Raw genomic sequence first — 1,796 nt, 5'->3', positions numbered from 1 at the left:
GCAACACAGCAGCGTGCACACACACACACACACACACACACACACACACACACACACACACACACATTAAATCTGTCTGTTTCTCTGACAGAACAAATGAGCTGCATTCGGATCTGTTAGCTCCAAATCACTCACAGACACAGGAACACACACACAGGAACACACACACAGAAAAACACACACACACAGAAACACACACACAGGAACACACACACAGTCGTACCGCTGGATCTGCGAGAGGAAGTCAGGACTGCTGGTTTTGTCGGGACGTTATGGATACTTCCTGCTTTCACTGAAAAATAAAGACAAAGAAATAAAATCTATGAAAGATCAGAACACTTTAATAGTGACATTTATTAACAAAACTGGGGGTTAAACAATAAATAACTAAACACTGGGTGAAAGACAACATATTTAGTTTTGATCTAATTTTAACGAACACAATAAGATCTCATTTGATGTTTGCATAAGTTCTTCCTGTTAGTAGGTTTAATGTTTCTTTATGTTCATTTTAACTCTAAAGCATAACTTTATTAGACACAGAATGTTATTTAAAAAGGACAGATAAATACTTTCAAATAGCTTCAAAATACATTTAGTATTCTGCTGAACCACAGTAATCTGCTTGATTGTAAAAGTGAAGTAATAGTAATTAACTTTAGAATTCATTTGTTAAATTGTACACTTAATTACACTTAATTACACACTTATTAGGTCAATAAATATGGTTAGAATGAAAATGTTGAATCTAGAAAAAATAAAAATGAAAAAAAAAAAAAAAACAGAAATTTGGAAAAAATAAAACAGATTTCATTTATTGTTTAAAGTCAGTTAGCTGTGGGAACCTTTTCATAATGGCTTTAGTGATTATTCTTTGAAGTTTTATTAAATAGTTCATGAGATATTTTGCTAACAAACTCTCCAGTTTATGACAAACTATTAAAAAAACAATCTTAGTGTTTAAAAGAGGTGTTTGGAATGCCTCGGGTTTTAAAACACTAAACTAGAACTCATTAAAATGATAAATATTAAAATCAAACTTGTTCTTTTAGAGAAAATTAAAGACTCGACCAGAAAATGACAGCTTTTTGTTACAGTTAAAACTAATCAGGAGGAATCTGAAGGTTTTTGCAGACTTAAATTCTGTAATTTGTGTAATCTGTGACTGCATCCTTCATCCTCGGAGTCAACCAGAGGTGCAGATTAAATCCCACCTACAGATCATCATCATCATCATCATCATCATCATCAGCACAAGCTTCAGCTGTTCTGTTAAAACAAACAGTTCAGTCAATAACTTCACCTCCTTATCAGCAGCCGCGGCTCGTTCAGCCTGTCTGCCTGATAAGCTCAGTAAACAGGAAGCAGCGTGCTTCCTTCAGGTAAATATTTGTAAAACTTCTGCAAACTTTCAGAACAAAAAAGGCTCTGGGATCGGATTTATAAAACTGGCGTACGCACAATTTGAGCCCAGAAACTTGCGTACGCCACTTTTCACGCCAAGGTTGTGATTTATAAAATCCAAACTTGACGTGAAAATGTGCGGTGCCTCACAGCTCTGACCCATGCGTACGCTCATTTTGGAGACGTGAAGCTGCGACACAGATGGTGAAGTGAGGAATTAGAGTCACACTATTTAATGATCACCATCAGATATTTAATTTTACTTCATAATCAGACTTAGATCTTAGATTGACTTAAACTTTCTTAACAGTATTATTTATGATTCTGCTGCTGAGCCATAAGGAGCTTTGAAATAAAAAACTGAAATCTTAAATAAAAGTTCACACATCTCC

General features: G+C 34.9%; 1 protein-coding gene across 2 annotated transcripts in view; it reads right to left on the bottom strand.

Annotated features, from left to right (window-relative positions):
- wu:fy63c09 (SH3 domain-containing protein 19) overlaps positions 1-1,796 on the bottom strand; it is a 34,907-nt gene that overhangs the window by 7,094 nt on the left and 26,017 nt on the right. For both annotated transcript variants that reach the window (XM_014022157.1, XM_014022158.1), the window contains exon 8: positions 224-292. In XM_014022157.1, coding sequence (XP_013877611.1) covers positions 224-292 — 69 coding nt within the window. The remainder of the gene's footprint in view (positions 1-223; positions 293-1,796) is intronic.

The sequence above is a fragment of the Austrofundulus limnaeus genome, unplaced genomic scaffold (assembly GCF_001266775.1).
Source record: "Austrofundulus limnaeus strain Quisiro unplaced genomic scaffold, Austrofundulus_limnaeus-1.0 Scaffold319, whole genome shotgun sequence".
NCBI classification, from domain to species: Eukaryota; Metazoa; Chordata; class Actinopteri; order Cyprinodontiformes; family Rivulidae; genus Austrofundulus; species Austrofundulus limnaeus.
This window is presented reverse-complemented; position numbering and strand designations above follow the sequence as displayed.